We start from the raw sequence: 17,021 nt of genomic DNA on the forward strand, positions 1-17,021 counted from the left end.
GAGATAGAAAACAATTCTTTTGAATGATAAATAACATTAGAGTCCACTTAACATTTTACAAGACTAATGGCTTCAAGTTGCTTATAACTCTCAACACATTCAACTGAATATTATTATCATCTGTTGGTTTCTATATTCACCAGTACCAATTGGTATTGGCGCCCTTAGAAACTGAGAAGAATGCAGAAGAAGAACCTGAAACTAGAGAATGTTGAAACGGAGAAGATATCCAAGGAGTCAACATAGAGTGGGACTAATACCAATACCAATTGGTATTGGCGCCCTTGCAAATACAGAGGCATATGTGATACCAGTCAACTTAAAAAAACGTAGTAACACAAAATACAAACTATAAAACAACGACACAACAGACTCTATCTCTTTACATAAAACTAACATAACTCCGGCGTGTACATTGGAGAGAAAACGCTGTAGAAGCACTTGAATTACAAGCTGCAATCCACAGCTTTGTCTTTCACCACACAATTTAGATTATCAACAGAGGAAGATGCAGCAGCCACCCCACGTCTCCTTCTCAGTCTCTTCTTCCTTGTCAATTTCCTCTCCAAGTCTCTCACTCTCCCATTCAGGCTTGATATAATTGTCATCTGCTCCTGGCCTGCTTGGATCAGCTTGTTTAGCATCTCCCTTAGTTTTTTATTACTTTCAGCTAGTTCTGTACCATGGAGGAGGTGAGTTTTGTCTTCAGATGTGGGGACCAGGTGGATTTTTTCTTTTCCACAGTCTTCTCTGTTCATGATATATTCATCAGCCACCTCAGACTTTTCAAGATCACAGCAACAGCTACCATTGGCTTCTAATTCCTCGGATGCTTCCATTTCCTTTTGCACATCATTTGAATCTTCCAAACTCATAGAAGGTGTGTATTGCTCCTCCATCTCAACTTTTGGCAGCTCAGACAATGCCCTTTCCTGATCATCCATTGTTTCTTCTTTGCTCTGTTTGATAGTTGTTTCTATGTCGCTAGCTGCAACCATGTAACCTGTGCAATCAAATGACGTTATAGTGTCTAGGGTATCTGAACTAGAAACGCTTTGGCCTTCTATGATCTCTTGACTCTTTTCCTGCACTATATGTGGATGAAGTGAGACCTCTAGGTTTGGGGATTCCACAACATCCTCTCTCTGAAATTCTTTCTTCTTCGATGGCCAGAATAGGAGCTTTTCTGTGTTGCAGATAGAATCTTCATTCCATGGCAAAGGCTTCTTATCAATCTTCTCCAGTTCATCAGATTTGGGCATCTTGGTCACTGTCACTTCCCCATCTGCCCCTACTTTGTTATCCTCATTGGGTATAGCTGTATAATCTGCAGAATGAGGCGAAACAAAATCTGTAGCACTCTCAGGGATGTTAGACATATCCAGACCTTCTGCAATCTCCTCTAGATAGTCCTGCCCCTCCATTACTGGTTGCATCAATAGCTCAGCTTCCACAATCTTTTCTTGATTTTCCTTCATTTCTAGTGATTCCCCATTGATCTCTGCCTCTACTTTGTCATCCTTGAATATAGCTGTGTAATCCACAGAATGAGGTGAAACAAAATCTGCAGCACTCTCATTAGATACATCTCGGCCTTCTGCAATCTTCTCTAGATAATCCTGCCCATCCATTACTGGTTGCATCAATGCCTCAGCTTCTACAAGCTTCTCTTCTTGATTTTCCTTCATTTCTAGTGGCCTACAGAAAAACTCTGCTGAATTAAGAGCACAATGTTTGTCTTGTTGTAGACACTCTCCATCCTTGCTTGACGCCAGATCTATGTAACCCTTGGATGGCTGTCCATTCATTTCTCCAGATGCCCGTGCTGACATCGGATTAGCTTCAGATTCAATGGATTTAGCCACTGTCTCAACATCTGAATCGATATGTTGGACCTCTACTGAAGACTCCATGAAGTCTCCCTTGGGATCATTTTCCTTATCTTCCAATAATGGTAATCGAGCAGATTCATCCTTGGGGTCAATCTCCTCATCCAACATTGATGGTAGAGCATCTGTCATACTTTCATGCACATGATTTAGTACCTCGATTCTACTATCACAATCAGGATTCTTATCCCATCCCTTACCTTTGTTCTCTGCAAATATTGCTACAATTGACTCCGGCCCTTCACATGTCTCTCTTGGAGATTTGCTATCAGAGTCTGCCTGAGCTTCTCCATCAGCTAACAAAGGGCTTTTATTAGCCAATCGGGAGTCAACAATTTCCTTGAACTCCCTATTGAAGTCTGTTGGAACTGGATTTTCAGCAAGAGATCGTTCATCTCCTGGTAACCCATGGCATGGCTTCATTAGGTCAGATATATCTTCATGCGTAGGCTTAGGAATATCATCAGCAAGTTCTGATTTTTCACGTCCTTCGTTTGATCTATTACCACAGACAGAGTCATAAGCGCTCTCCATGGAAGATTTTCCAGTGTACACAGTTTCGGTAGTTCCCAATTTGATCCCTTCATGCTTCTGAGTGGTCATAGAGTCGAGTCTCTCTTGCAAGCAAACAAGTTCCTTAGCCACAGATTTTCTGATATCTCTGACACTTGGATGCAAACCCTGACAAATGCAGAACCATATCAAATAAGCAATAAGCAAAAAGATTAAAAATACCAATTTTATAGACTTAAAATTCTAATGGTTACTAAGGATAATATAATATATTCTAATATCAGAAAAAACATGTACTACATATATATGTGTGCATATTTCTCCAATCCAATCCTACTGTTGCTATTACTGATGTACCACCGTTCAGTCAAAAATATAAAAGTTCAATTGACAAACTAAGTGATTAATTGTTTCTTGCTAGGAAGACCAAGGAGAAAGAAAAACATTAAATGCATGTTATGCTGTATGCATACCTGGATAGTGCATGTTATGCTGTATGCATACCTGGATAGTGTCCAATTGTAGAAGTAGACCCATTATGGTTTCACCAACAACTGCCCTTTGCTTCTCATCTTTCTGCAGCCCAGCAGAAGATTCAAGACCACTAATACGGTCTCTTAGATCTTTCACCTGGTCATTGATTCTTGCAATCTGCTTTAGTTTTTTCAGTGGTTCCCACTTCCTCACTTCATACCCACGATAAGCTGACTGAACAAGAACAGCTGCCTCCGTGATTGACAAAGTTTTCTTCTTCTCTTTCCTTGCTTCCTCAATTTCTCTCTTGCATTCCTCATTCATGGGTTTCTTCTGACTGAAATAATCTTTCTCAATGACTGTTTTTTCTTGAACCTCTTCATTATGTATGGGAGGCACACTTACTGAAACCTGAACTTTATCCTGTTTTGTTAGTTCTTCCTTTTTGCTTTCATCCTTCTTCACTTCAATGGTCCTTATGTCATTTTTCTTAGGCTGTTCTTCTGGAATTTTATTTGAACTTGTGTCCTGAGGTATGAAATCATGGCGCAGTCTGTCTTTCACATCTAATGTATTAGGAGTAGAAGTTCCATTAGAATCCTTGTGCAGTGCTTCTTTCAGACCAGGACTGGGAGACCTTGAGGCACCATTTGAACTCTTTCTCCGTGGCAGAGGATCAACCCTCAAGCAAACAGGAGGCAACTTAGATGCTTTTGGTGGTGATGAAGAACCTTTATTTTTGTCAGTACCCGAGGAGGTTTTTTGTCCATTCTTCTCTATTTGCTCCACAGGAATGTCTTCCGGTTCCCTTTCTGTGACTTCTGAGGATTTATTCTCCCCTTCCATCTTTTGCACATCGATGCTTTTGCTCTTGTCCTCCCCCATCTTCGACTGATTCTCGTTAGTTGAGACTCGAGAAACTTCTGGTTTATCCCCACGATCCTCATCACTCTCAAAAAGCATGACAGGAATAACCTTGAGCTTGGAAGGCGTTTCTTCAGCAGATGTTGGACCAGTGGTCGTTTCCTTTTGGTCTTTCTTTTCAGTTTCTTTTGGATTTTCACAAACAGGAAACCAGAACATTGGAAATTGAATCTTCGCCTTTCTATCGTCATCTTGCTGATTCCGTCCTCTCCTTTCATCTTCACCATGTTTCCAAGATTTGATATTGTTCAAGTCAAGTGGAAACAAACCATTCCATGCTTTTGCTTCTAGTCCAGAACTCTTGCTACTCTCCTTTGCATAACTAGGTGGAATCCACACAACTGGATATGGATAGTCTTCTAATTTTAATGGTCCAGAAAGCTCAGGCTCCATCTTCTCAACTTCTGACGCTTGCTCTTCAATCTTTACATTATTTTCCACCTTTGGACGGCATTTATGATTTGGACACCCACAACAAGGGTGGGTAGGCATGTTCTTGTCGTACTCATATCGAGGTTGTTCCATTGGATAATGCAAAGGGAAGTAGTAAGCAGGGTAGGATTCGGGATAATATGGCGGGTAAATTCCATGGTAATAAAATGGGGGTGGAGGTGGAAGAGGAGGTTGTGAAGGTCTGAAATTGTAGTAAACAGGACAGTAGCTATGGTTGCAGCAACCATGGCATTCCGTTGGAGATGTGTAGCCATAACTACCACCATGTGGCCACTGTGCAAATGCTACAGGAGATTTAGCTGGTTCGACTTTCATTTGAGATGGGACTCCTTCCCAGTTCGGTAAATAATAGTAGGGGTACATAATTTGATTCCGTTGAGGAATAGATTGGGAATTAAAGCCCACACTAGAAGCCCTGCCGAATCTGAGATCTTCGCACAAGCAATCAAGCAGGGAGAGATCTTGAGATTTCGATCACAGTATACTAATAGTTTGTATTAACTATTAAGAACTGCAGGGAAAAAAAAAACAGAGAAACAAAACATTAAGAGAAGACAACGGAGAAATAACATGTCCTACAAGCTACAATTACAGCACTCTGGCATCTCGACAAACAATAGAAAGGGAACAGAGAGAGATTTTCAATAAAGAACAAGAAAACAGTAACTTTCGGTGGATTAAGAATTTGATTAAAACCAAAATGAACAAACACTAGAATAAACGAAAGTCATAGAACTTCAGCTGAAATTAAATACTACAGGCAAGACAATATAAGCAACAACACCAACAGGAAGGAAACCATTTGATATTTGAATAAACGAAATTATCCCCAGTAGAAAGATGTACAGTTGTTCAATAATTTTAATGAATGAACTAAGATAAAAATACCACCATTTCATTTACAGGAAAAAAGAAGGCCCTACATCTCGAAGAACAACGGGAACCTTGACGATCATGAAACAGATAATCAGAAATCAAAGAAGAAAAGATTACTCACCGTTCTTTTTAATTGAAATGAAATCCTTCCGAAAGGTTCCGCAATCCAAATGACTTAGTTAATGGTTCAAATCAGTCCACAAACCCAAATATAGAAGAAAGTATTAGCGCCTTGTTACTTCTCTCTGGCGAGGTGCGACGATCAGACTTTGTGTATCGATGAGGAATGAAAGAAGCCAGCTCTTACATCTTTATATATATGTTAGCGAAAGTGGTTGGAAGTATTCTCAGGCGAACCGTTGGCCGTTGGGAAAGAAAATCAAACCTTCTCTCATGTTCCAGATTTTTCTCGTTTTCGCGCTCTCGCTGTTCTTGAAATCTCTGGATTTTTCTTGTTACGTGTAATGCAAAACTTCCACGTGTAAGTATTATTAAGCCTTTACAAAACTTACACGTGTGAATCCAGATTTTCTGCTCAAACTTAGGCAATGTTTGGTTGCTCATAACAAAATGAAAACTAAAAAACTGAACCAATTGGTTCAGACCGTTTGGTTTGGTAATTTTAAAACCTAAAAAACGCCCCTTTGGATTTCAATTAATTTATAAGTAAAAGAGGCTATTAACCAAATTGAACAGTATATAAGAAAAAATTAAAGAAGGTTGGACCAATCAAAATCCCCCAGTGAATTTTGATTAATACCACCTAATTGGTTGAAAAACTTTGGCTCTGTTATGAACGATATTTAATAATGAATGTGGGTAAAATGGGATTTACACTCAATACATTTTTAGTTGAAAAGACAAATGAGGAGCTGATACATTGTGTAGAGGCTCCCAAAATAGTTTAGGCTGTTTTTTAGAAACAACCATTTTGGATGTTTTTTTCACGTATAAGGATATATTGGCAGTTTCTATCAAGGTTCAAAGTATCGACATGTATCGGCCCGTATCGGCCGATACGCCCAACATATCGGGCGTATCGATATTTTGAACATTGAATATATTGTAAACTCGTTTTCTCACAAACAACCTTTGTAAACTCTTTTTTTTTTTCTTTTCACTTCTACCGGCATTGCTTGTATAGTATTGAATATAGACTAGTCCTTCTATGTGATAAATGAGAACTGTTATGTTTCCATAATCATGGATAGTATTGAATATAGCCATTAGGTTAATGTCATATAAAAAGAAAATTAGATGATCTAGTTTTGCTATAATCTCTCCCTCTCTCTCTCTCTCTAGCTGAAGAGGCTCAATTGAAAATGCTTTGTTCCCTTGTCTTTTGGTGAAAAAGATATAAAAGGAGGTTGTGGGATTGTTAATGGCTAAACCTAGGATAGATCATAGTTCATTGAACAACTTCAGTTGTTATCAAAAATGGTCCCTTAATCTTGAGGGGGTTGATTAAAATGGATGAGCATGCCTAACAATGGTGTTTGATGTTTACTTTGGGCTGATGAAATATTTTGTTACATACTGGTATTTACATGATTATATGCTAATTATAACCATGGTGTCTGATGTTTATTTTGATTTCGTTATAATGTTCAAGTTTGTCATACAACAATATTCTATGGGTCCTCATCAGTATTAGCAAAAAAGACAATCCATTGATTCAGATGATGATGATGATGAGGAAATGATAAACTTCATTCTGACTTCTTGCATACTACACTTGTATTGTCCACAAACAAAAAGGCAGCGTTACATGACTTCTTTTTTGACCAGACATACTTATGTGTGGATAGAAGTCCTTAATGACTTAGAACATGCATATAGATGCTATAATTCATTTAAGATGGAACAACATGTCTTCAAAAGCCTGGCGTCCCTACTTATGGTGAGAGGAGTTTTGAAGAACACTGGGAATACCACCGTCGAGGAGTCACTTGCATTTTTCCTCCTCACAATGGTCATAATGAGAGGAACTGCCTGATGTGTGAACAATTTACAAAATAGGGAAGGAGCTCATAAGGCCACCTACATTCACTGAAATGCAACCATTTATTAAGAAATGTAAGAGATATTACCCAATGTTCAAGGTAACTACACTTCATAGTTTGTAGTAACTTTCTCCACAATTGTTGTTCTAACTATGTTCATAATTGTGATTAGGATTGTGTGGATGTTATAGATGGTATACATGTATCAGCTACCGTCCCAGTTGCTAAACAAATACCATATAGAGGAAGGAAGGAGGTTTGTATGACAAATGTTTTGGTTGCTTGTGATTTTGATATGTTCTTTACCTTTGTATACATGGGATGGGAAGGACCAACACATGATTCAAGGATATTTGTAGAAGCACTTAGTATGCCCAATGTAAGGTTTCCCAAACCACCACTAGGTTTAGTAGACATTCCTTAGAATTGCCCTTTATCAGTTCTCTTCATCATTTGTGTGTCCTCACATCTAGAATTCAATGCAGGAAAGTACTACCTTGTTGATTATGGATATGCTAATGCTCCCGATTTCCTAGCCCTATACTCTGGTGAACGGTAGTGAGTTCAGGAGATAGTCCGATAGATTTAGATCTAAGGAAGACCTTTTCAACTACACTCATTCTTCACTGCGTAATGTCATCGAACGTTGCTTTGGAATCTTGAAGGGTAAATTCCTCATATTGAAAAACATGTCATGCTACCAGTTAGAGTTCCAACAACTTCTTGTAATATCATGCTTTATAATAGACAACTTCATAGAAAAAGAGGCGCGTGAGGATAAACACATAGATGAGTGTGTAAAGGGTTATGAAAATGACTCAGATGATGATGGTTCAAGTAGCGATGATGATGGTGAAAAGCACACTACATCTACACTGGGTTCGAGTAGCGAGATGGACATGGTTAGAGACTAAATTGCTTCTGAGCTTTGAAAAAAGTACCAAAGATCTACCCAGCGGGTAACGCAGATTTGTGGCTTATGCCGAAACATGTGAAACGTGATGTTATGTTTCAGACCAAGAAAGTGTTGGAATTCAAACTGTGATGAGTTTTATGTTTGTTATGAATTAAACTTCTTTACTGCTTCATATATTTTAAACTATGATAAGTTTATGTATTTTTATGCTCACTTGTTGATCATCATTGGATGTTTACTATACAAGTTATTCATGTAGAAATGACTGATGGGATGTTCTTACGAAACTGCTCTTGTGGTAAAGGGGAGATGACACTACATATGGCAAGGACAGAAACTAATTATGGGCGATGGTTTTTATGTTGCCCAGTAAGGGGTAACCACAGGGGTTCATTTGTATGGGTAGATGAATATGGTGGAATCCATCATAGAGCACTTAGGGCTGAAGTTATTCAACAAATTTCATCTACCAGACAACCACAACAAAACAAAGGATATTTTGCACTCATCGCTTGTTGTGGTTGTAACTTGGTTTGTCTTCTAATTTGGGTTTGGCTAATAATTATCTTATTAGTCTTAAAGCTCATTAAATAAGATGAATATATTATTATCAAAGTGGTGGACAAATGGAGATACTATTAGACATTTTAACTGATACTTATTGATTATCTGAATTTTCTTTTTGAAGCATTTAACTATTGTTTGTACTAATAGGTGATTGGATCACGCACAACCATTGGATATGATGCCATTATTCATGTTGATGTTGTTGATCTATGCCAACAGCATTTTCAACCGTTGGATTTAAAATTTTAGGCCAGATATTATAAAACAATCATCCAATTAATCTAGACCATTTGATAAGCATCGTTATATAATTTGGTATGATATTAGCGCACATCATCTTACGGGATAATGTGTGCACATACATGAAAAACGGTGATGAAAATCACCTTACCAAACAACATAGTGTTGCTCATTGCCTACGTGGCAGAAACACTCACAAACAAAATCAATGTATTTTTTTTGCGAAAAACGGGTCTAACAAGCATGGGCATTCTTTTTTACTTTGAAAATTGGTCCAAAAAACACCCACACTTCCAAACACCATCTTAATGTCTCTTTTAACTTTGTAAATAGGAATAGTAATACTTTGGGCAAATTTGTTCTCATTGGGTTAGGAGCTTGTTGCCCAAGATTTGCCAAAATTTGCTCTCATTGTGTGATTCACAATTTTAGCCTTACGCTTCTCCACAGAAAACAACTGATTTTTTATATCCAACCACTCTTATTCGAGTTTGAGTCTGAATTGCTTCTCACACCAACCTCATAACATCTTCCTATATTTTATATTGTTATTCATGGAAAAATGTTTTCAATACATGGTGGGATGGAACTGTGGTAGCAAATCTCGATTCCACTAATTCTCCTGTGAATTATGTTGGGCTTGGGTTGGGCTTAAACGCAACCCAAGAAGACTAAGTTGCACCTTAGCAGTCTTTTTATGTCTTCATCACTCACCACTCAAACTTTTGTAACCAACATGAATTATAGCGTTGCATTTTTGGAGTTAGAATGGTAACACATTGATACCACATCTACAATTCAATTTTAATGGTTGAAGAACGCATTTGGCTTTTAGTCGAAATGATCACACAGTTCATTCCTCTTTGGCCTTGTCTTGGGATACTCAAATTGAGCTTAGCCAAAATCGTAGGCCCAATAGTGTAGATTCTTTAAATCGGATACTCAACTTGTACTGTTTTGGGAGGCATAAGTTGACAGAGGAACTGCAATCTAATGTAGGCAGGACAGAAATTTGTGGATATAGCTTTATGGCCAACCCAAACTCCCACCATAAACCTAACCAGTCTCTATGCAGATCACGCAATGACTGTATAGCAAACTGGAATCAATGACAACACCCCACGCTAGTCATAAATTTATATGACCCACAACCAATGAATCTCTCACTTAACATTGATGACTAGTGTGAGACATTATTATTAGTTCCATAGCCTACTACACAGCCATAACGTTCAGCTAAACCAGCCCAACTTTTAACAAATTGGGCCTGGTCTTTTGAGTTGGTTCCATTCAAATCTTAACAAATTATACACCCAAACCAGCAGCCCAAGTTGTACCCACACAAACTATACCCACAGAATACATGCCACGTCCACGTTGGACCAAATAACAATGAGGAACCTAATACTTGCCTATGGTTATCCGTATGCCATGATCATTTATCAGCAAAAATATAAATTTAGGTCATGTTTGGGAGTGTGTAAGTTAAAAATAAGTGCTTATTCAAATAAACACTTATTTGCATTTGGCATCCAACTTTTTCAAGTGTTCATTTTTTAAAATAAGCACTTATTTTATATTGAGCGTTTGGTAGTATTTTCTATAATAAGCATTTGTGACTATTTTATCCATTTTCTTTCAAATTTTCATAATATACCCTTTGAAAACACTTTTAATAAATTATTTTTATAAAAGCACTTTTACGAAAGCACTTTTATAAATATACTTTTATGAAAAGCATTTTTACAAAAGCACTTTTATGAAAGTACTCTTACGAAAAGACTTATGAAAGTACTTAAAAGTGTTTCCGTAAAAGTACTTTATAAAAGTTCTTTTGTAAAAATGCTTTCATAAAAGTACTTTCTTATAAATGATTTCATAAAAGTGCTTTTACAAAAGTGTTTTTGTAAAAGTGCTTTCATAAAAGTATTTTTATAAAATTCACCTAGGGATAATTTTGGAAGAAACAAATTGAATAAATGCTTATAGTATATGCACTTAAAAAAACTGAAAATTTAGGCTTAAAAATAAGCCCTTATTTCGGGCTTATTTCCCAAATACCAATAAGTACTTAATAACCCAAATAAACATTTATTTTGAATAAACACTTATTTTTAAGCACTCCCATAATGTCCTTAATCCAATACTTGGGCTAAATTAGAATTGCATGGCATAACTAATTTTTATGTAAGTCATTAAAGAAGTTTTTTCATGTTTTTATATCCTAAGCGCACCTAATTGGTCCGAGATGTGTCACCCGGACCTAAAACTAATGGATCTTAATAGTAGAATCATAGACAGGTGACTTATAGAATTATTTCAACCAAATGTATTCCTAGGTTTTGTTTTTCAATTTTTTTTTGTGCCAAAAAGTTAAATCCATTATTCATGCAATAAAGTGTATAATGAAAATGTAACATTTCTATTTGCTACATTATAAAAGACAATGGTTTCTTAATAAGAAACTTGTAATATAAGTACTCAAGTCTTGAAATTCATATAAAGACTAAAAAGAAATCAACATATGCTCGTTTTTTAAATATTGCTTTAGCAAAGCATCTCATATAAAAGAATATGATCATACAGTGATAGTTCTAAGTTCTACTTCATAGCTGTCCTTTGTTTCACATTGAGAACTCCCAGTTGACCCTAACAACAAGACTGTTTGGTCTGAGAACCGTCTAGGCAATCGGTTCCATTTTACCCCAAACCTGGTCCTTGGCAAAAAATCGTTGAATCAGTCAACGAACCGTTGACCCAGGTGATCGAACCGTCGATCTGTTCAACAGTTTTGACCATTTATTTTTTAATTTTTGATGTTAGAATAGGCCATCCATTCGAACCAGACGATCGAACTGTCAACCTAGAAACTAGTAGCTAGAACGGTTCCGTTTCCGAGTCGTTTTTTCTAGATGTCAAAAATTAGATGAAATAACTTTGTAGTCATAGCCATGGGGAGGCTAGACATTGCAAGGGATTCCAAAACCTTGAAATAAATCCAAAGTGACCTTAAACACACACACACAAAAAAAAATTGGTGGTAAATCTACTAGATTGGAAAAGCTAAGGAAAAAAATCAGAAAATCGACTCCAAAGTTCCGCTTGAGATGGAATTAAACATTTCGGCCCAAGAACCATCCAGGCAATTGGTTCCGTTTTACCCCAATCCCAGTCCCTGACCAAAAACCATTGAATCGATCAACGACCCATTGACAGGGCGGTCGAACTATCGACTAGTTAAACCGTTCAATGGTTTTGACCATTTTTTTTAATTGGGAACTGTTTAGGCAACCGGTTCCGTTTTATCCCAATCCCAGTCCCTGGCCAAAAACTATTGAATTGATTAATGACCCATTGACTCGGGCAGTCAAACCATCGACCTGTTGACCCGTTCAATGGTTTTTTGTTGTCTTTCTTTTATTTTTTAATTTTTGTTGTTGGAACGGACCATCCATTCAAACTCGAGGGTCGAACCGTCGACCCAAAAACCGGTGGCCAGAACGGTTCCGTTTTCGGGTTGTATGAGTCACATGCTCGAATGGCATAACACGTATGGTACTACTTAATGGACATCACACACTCAATTTTTTCCTATAATTTTTGTTGCCAGAACGGGCCGTACATTTGACCAGACAGTCGAGCTGGCATTTTTTTTTTTAATTGGGAATCGTCCAGGCAACTAGTTCCGTTTTACCTCAATCCTGGTCCCTAGCCAAAAATCGTTGAATCGATCAACGACCCATTAACCCAAGCGGTCAAACCATCGGCCTGTTCAATGCTTTTGGTCATTTATTTATTTATTTATTTTAATTTGTGTTGTCAGAACGGGCCATCAGTTTGAACCAGACGGTTGAACCGTCAACCAAAAAACTGGTTGCAAGAACGGTTCCGTTTTTGGGTCATATATGAGTCACGTACACAAATGACATAACACGTATGATACTGTTTATTGGACGTTACACACTCAATTTTTTCCCTATAATTTTTGTTATCATAATGAGCCGTTCATTCGAACCATCGACCCGAAACCGGTGGCCATAATCACATAAGTCCCTGCTCGTTACTAATAAAGTTTATATTCTTTTAATATTTATTTTTCAGAAAACATCCATAAACCCTTTCCCGGTCATGTTGTTATTCTATTCTTTTATATTTAGCATAATGTTCTAGTTAATTAATTACTTGAGCCTTTAAAAAGATAGTTTGATGAGATCAGTGGGCTCGGTCCATCCATGTTAACCCCCACTCTATCGTACTTGGTTTTAGGTGTTATTGGGCATGGGCCCAAATTTGATAAAGGTGGTTCCAGATCAGATCCATCAAACGATCAGAACTAATTGGGTATGTAAAAATTGATAATATCTTTTTCTTACCCATTAATAAAAATAAGAATGGTTCAATGTTGTCGTCAAACGACCCTGATTTCATTCTTCCATTTACACCCTTGTCATTTTCATCTTATATCTTATATATATCTATATTAAACGGATAGGGGTGATCTCCCCTTTTTCCACTGGTTTCAATTCGATGGTTCAACCGTTCAGTTCGAACGAATGGCCTGTTCTGACAACAAAAATTACAAGTAAAAAAATACCTCTTCATAAACTATTTAAGGAGCAAGAATCAGACTTCAAAAACACACATTTTCAAAATCCACTTTCTCTCTCACTCTCAGTCCAGTTTGCTACAGTCTCACAGAAGTTTTCTTCAGAGATTCTTCAACTTTGTTGGTTGCATATTCTCGCCCAAGGCTCTATTGTATCCTGGGAACGGATTTTCTTGTAACCCAACAACAAACTCAATGAAACTGAGTGGGGGCAAATAATGTTCTAAAGATAGTGTCTTCAGACGTGCCTCAGAGCTTCTCCTCCAAAGTTACAGTGACCCCATTTCCCAACAATTTTAGAATGTTATTATGCAATGAAGGCGGAAGCAAGCATGACTTCGATCAAGATGATGAACCAAGATCTTATTCGATTGGACCAGTTTGATGGAACAAACTTTAGCCGATGGACTCAAAAAAACTAACAAAGCTAACAACGACTCAAAAAAGCTAAAGAAGGAAAGAGAAAAACGAGAAGAGGAATCACTTCTATGCCGATGACACAAACTAAGTGCCTTATCAGACCGACTCTACAACTTCTACAAGGAACTTACATCTCCAAAAGAAATCTGGAAGGCCCTAAAATTCAAATATAAGGTGCAAGAAGCAGGTATGACTAAGTATCTTATTGTAGAATACTTTGACTTCACCATAAACGACCATAAACCCATACTGGAGCAAGTTCATGAACTGCAGGTGACAGTCAACAAAATTCGATCCATTGACATCATCCTTCCTGAATCTTTCCAAGTGGGAGTAATCATTGCCAAACTTCCACCCTCTTAGAAAGATTACAGGAAGAAGCTTCTGCACAAGGCTGAAGAACTTACCTTGGAGCAAATTCAGGAAGACCTTCATATTGAAGAAGAGTCTCGGATTAGAGACAGTAGGGATAAGACCTTGGCTGGTATGCTGAACTATAAGGTCAATTTTGTGGAAAACAGGTTGAAGAAGACTAACCCTACATCACAAGTAAAGAAAAATGATGAGAACTTTAAGAAGAGCAACAATAAGAAAGGATCCTACTATGTTTGTGGAAATAAGGGGCATTATGCCCAGGTCTACCGACATCGGAAATGTGGAACTAAGTCTGTAAACATGGTAGAAGACAATCTAATGGCCATGATTACTAAAGTCAACATGCTAGAATCATCTTTTGGATGGTGGTTTGATTCAGATGCCACAATTCATGTTTGCAAGGACAAGTCCTTGTTCAAAATATATGAAGTGACTGATGGACAGGAGGTACAAATGGAAAACCAAACATGTGCCAAAGTTGTTGGAAGAGGCAGCGTAGAGTTGAACTTCACATCCGAAAAGACATTGACTCTCCTGAATGTTCTCCATGTTCCTAACATTAAAAGAATTTGGTCTCAGTAAATTTTGTCTGTTAGAGGGGATTCAAAGTTGTTTTTGAATTTGACAAACTAATCCTATCCAAGAATGGGGTGTTTGTTGGAAAGGGATATGGCTGTAATGGTATGTTCAAATTAAGTATTAATGAAGGAAAAGTTTCTGCTTATATTGTTGATTCTTTCTCTTTATGGCATGATAGATTAATACATTTGAATTTTAAATCTATAAAGAACATTAGCAAACTTTGTATGATTGCTTATAGTAATGAATCAACCGAAAAATGTGAGATATGTATAAAATCTAAAATGGCTAAGAAGCATTTCCCTAGTGTTGAGAGAAATTCTCAACTTCTACAACTAATTCATTCTAACATCTGTACACTCAATGGTGTATTAACTAGAGGAGGTAAGATATATTTTATAACATTTATACATGACTTTTCTACGTACACCTATGTCTACCTTATGAGAACTAAGGATGAAGCCTTTGACATGTTTAAACTGTATAAGACTGAAGTTGAAAATCAACTAGAAAAAAAAATTAAAATCCTTAGAAGTGATAGCGGTGTTGAATACTTTAAAAATGAGTTAAATTCTTTCTGTGAAGAATTTGGAATAATATATCAGTGTTCTGCTCCCTATACCCCTCAATAGAATGAATTAGCCGAAAGGAAAAGTAGAACACTTACAGAAATGATAAACTACATGTTGTTAAAAGCTAATGCACCATTAAACCTGTGGAGGGAAGCACTCTTAACAGCCTACCATTTACATAACAGAATTGTTTCTAGAGTTAATAACAAATGCCCATATGAATTATGGACAAGAATAAAGCCTAATTTAGTATATCTAAAAGTGTGGGGATGCTTAGCATATTATAGAGTTTCAGATCCTAAAAGAACCAAGTTAGGACTCAGAGTTGAGAAAAGTATGTTTGTTGGATATGCAGAACATAGGAAGGCTTATAGGCTTTTAGACTTAGAGTCCAACATAATAATTGAAACTAGAGATGTTGAATTCTTTGAGAATAAACTGTGTTCTGAATCTACAGAAAATGAATCCATCGAAAATGACAGAGAAGTTGAAAAAGAAACTTAGATCTCAATACCTGTTGATAATAATGAGATTAAAAGAAGAAATGACACAATTGTAGTAGGAGTTTGAATTGAGAAAGAATTATGTAATTGATCAATCAGTGTGGGGGATTGTTGGATTTTAATCACATAAGAGATTAAATCCAATGGGTTTGATTGGTCAATTACATGAGAAGTTGCACTTGCACACTTGTTTGGAAAATTAGCTTTTTCTCTTATAAAACCCAGTTTTGAACTTGTCCCACATTGAAAAATTATAAGCTTTGTTTTCAGTATTTTAATAGGAGTTGATTTACATTCCTTAGAAATAGTAGTGAGTATGGAAGTTTGATACCACGCAACACGTGCGCACGCGTGTGTGCAATGAGAAGCTTTAGATGCGAACTTTTCTCGCACCCGCGTGGCTCACGAAGGGCGGCTTTGGTTTTGGTGCGATGCTGACCGTTGATCACCATTGATGAGATCAACGGTCACGATTTGATCGGGTGTGATCAAGAGGTACAATTCAAAGTTAATAGTCATTAACTGTTAATTACTTTTTAAACAGTCACAATGTTTGAAATTGTGACTATTCAAGGTGCTGTCTCTAAACCAGCACCTACATTTTCTTCATACCTCTTCATAAACTATTTAAGGAGCATGAATCAGACTTCAAAAACACATATTTTCGAAATCCACTTTTTCTCCCTCTCTCAGTCCGGTCTGCTATAGTCTCACAGAAGGTTTCTTCGGAGATTCTCCAACATTGCTGGTTGCAGATTCTCACACAAGGCTCTATTGTATCTTGGGAACGGATTTGCCTATAACCCAATAGCAAACTCAGTGAAATTGACTGGGGGCAAATAATGTTCTAAAGACAGTGTCTTCAGATGTGCCTCAGAGCTTCTCCTCCAATGTTATAGTGACCCCATTTCCTAGCAGGTGGAAATTTTTAAAGTACAGTTATGAGACGTATTCTATAACTAAACTCCAACTATAAAGTTAAATTTAAAGTTTCTGTTAAGGTTAAAGTTAAAAAACATGAATCATATTAACTTTTAGGCTAGATTAAGATTGAGACATTGTTTAATCCAACTGTATAATATATAAGTACATAAGTCATTCTAATTCAAGT

General features: G+C 37.1%; 1 protein-coding gene across 1 annotated transcript; it reads right to left on the reverse strand.

The window, feature by feature from the left end:
- Positions 1–211: 211 nt before the first annotated feature.
- Positions 212–5,499, reverse strand: BAG6 (BCL-2-associated athanogene 6). Its single transcript, XM_010263143.3, has 3 exons — positions 5,251–5,499; positions 2,907–4,764; positions 212–2,570 (listed from the first exon to the last, which is right to left on the reverse strand). The coding sequence occupies exons 2-3, from the start codon at positions 4,614–4,616 to the stop codon at positions 447–449; spliced, it is 3,834 nt and encodes a 1,277-aa protein (XP_010261445.1). The 5' UTR covers positions 4,617–4,764; positions 5,251–5,499; the 3' UTR covers positions 212–446.
- Between the last annotated feature and the right edge of the window lie 11,522 nt (positions 5,500–17,021).

This window comes from Nelumbo nucifera, chromosome 1 (assembly GCF_055504915.1).
Source record: "Nelumbo nucifera cultivar China Antique chromosome 1, China Antique-T2T, whole genome shotgun sequence".
Lineage (NCBI taxonomy): Eukaryota > Viridiplantae > Streptophyta > Magnoliopsida > Proteales > Nelumbonaceae > Nelumbo > Nelumbo nucifera.